General features: G+C 36.4%; 1 protein-coding gene across 1 annotated transcript; it reads left to right on the top strand.

Moving 5' to 3' along the window:
* The first annotated feature begins 290 nt into the window (after window positions 1-290).
* On the top strand, window positions 291-1312 carry LOC143040819 (uncharacterized). The gene is made up of 2 exons (XM_076212256.1): window positions 291-367; window positions 982-1312. The coding sequence occupies exons 1-2, from the start codon at window positions 291-293 to the stop codon at window positions 1310-1312; spliced, it is 408 nt and encodes a 135-aa protein (XP_076068371.1).
* The last annotated feature ends 219 nt before the right edge of the window (window positions 1313-1531 follow it).

Here is a 1531-nt window from a genome sequence, read left to right as displayed (position 1 = left end):
TTCATTGTATGAGCAAATGGCAGAGGCGCTTACACATATACTACATGAACACACACACACGCACACACACACACACACACACACACACACACCATTTAGCGTGTAAACTATCAGTTTTCCTCATTTCCTGTCTTTAAATAAAATAATAATGAATGAATAAATAATATACCATACAAGCCCCACCCCCGTCCTAGCCCACTGCACATCATTGGTTGACGATAGGGCAGAGACGACGCTGACTGGTCCCGTTCGACCAACGCCCCCTTCGCCAGCCAATCACGTGCCGCGAGATGGGGATCGGGGGCGTGGCCCGTACATCAAGTGAGTTTAGATGTAGATTATCTCAAAAGCAGACTAATGACACGGGGTTCGTTCCATTTATATCCCGACCTACTTTGAAAGCTTCGTGTTTTTGACATGTAAAGTCCTGGTCTTTGTTCATTGGGCTGAACAAGTCTGGACAGTGTATCACTATGGTTAGTTATTAGATTATTTATACTATATATATATATATATATATATATATATATATACACTATATATATATATATATATATATATATATATATATTTATATATGAATTGTAAGAATGGAAAGACACGATTGAGAACAAGGGTCTTTCCATTCTTACCATTCATACACCTGTCATGATGTCACAATATATATATATATATATATATATATATATATATATTAAGGAGTGATCATTAGAACACTGACAAAATATAAAAAGCAAAGTCTTATGGTACTGTATGATGGGAACAACCGATTGTTTCACAGATTCTAGAAATATTATATGTATATATATATATATATGTATGTATATATATATATGATATATATGTATATATATATATATATATACAGGGTGAACAGAAAGTCCTTGGACTTACTGATCATTTTTTAAAAAACAGTACATATTCTAAAGTACATATGCTAAATATCTTGTTATTAAACTATTAAATATTTGTTTCTTGCAGCTATATTGAAAATATGAGCCAACGAGAGGCCATCATTCAGCTCCATCGCGCAGGGAAAACCAACTCTGAGATTATTAAACTCCTTAAAGTTGCCAAATCGACTGTGTATCATGTTGTGAATAGATTTAAGGAACTTGGTACATCTGAAGATCGTCCTAGGAGTGGAAGACCTCGCACTGCTCGAACAAAGAAAGTGGTTAACGCTGTCCGAGAGAGGATGCGGAGAAACCCAAAGAGATCCATCCGAAAATTGGCTAAAGACATGAATGTTAGCAACACTTCAATGAGAACCATCGTGAGAAAGGATCTTCGGTTGTCTCCTACAAGATGAGAATACTGCAGGTTGTTACACCTCTACAAACACAAAAGAGACTTGAAAGAGCACTGATTCTTCTCAGAGAACTGAAGACTGACACGGCAGCGCAAGAGATCATTTTTTCAGACGAAAAACTCTTCACAATTGAAGCTCGGTTCAATAATCAGAACGATAGAGTTTATGCAAAGTCTTCTGCAGACATTAAAGATTCTGTGAGAACAGTTTACCGCCGCC

Source organism: Oratosquilla oratoria, chromosome 29, assembly GCF_046742065.1.
Source record: "Oratosquilla oratoria isolate Oo_2021 chromosome 29, ASM4674206v1, whole genome shotgun sequence".
Taxonomy (NCBI): Eukaryota; Metazoa; Arthropoda; class Malacostraca; order Stomatopoda; family Squillidae; genus Oratosquilla; species Oratosquilla oratoria.
Note: the sequence above shows the minus strand (reverse complement) of the source record. Positions and strands in the feature narration are given on the sequence as shown.

Excerpts from the sequence above, each read along its gene's own strand:
- LOC143040819 (XM_076212256.1), top strand. The coding sequence starts at position 291 with ATGGGGATCGGGGGCGTGGCCCGTACATCAAGTGAGTTTAGATGTAGA. Across the intron at positions 368-981 it reads AAGCAGACTAATGACACGGG|CTATATTGAAAATATGAGCC; the intron begins GTTCGTTCCATT and ends TGTTTCTTGCAG.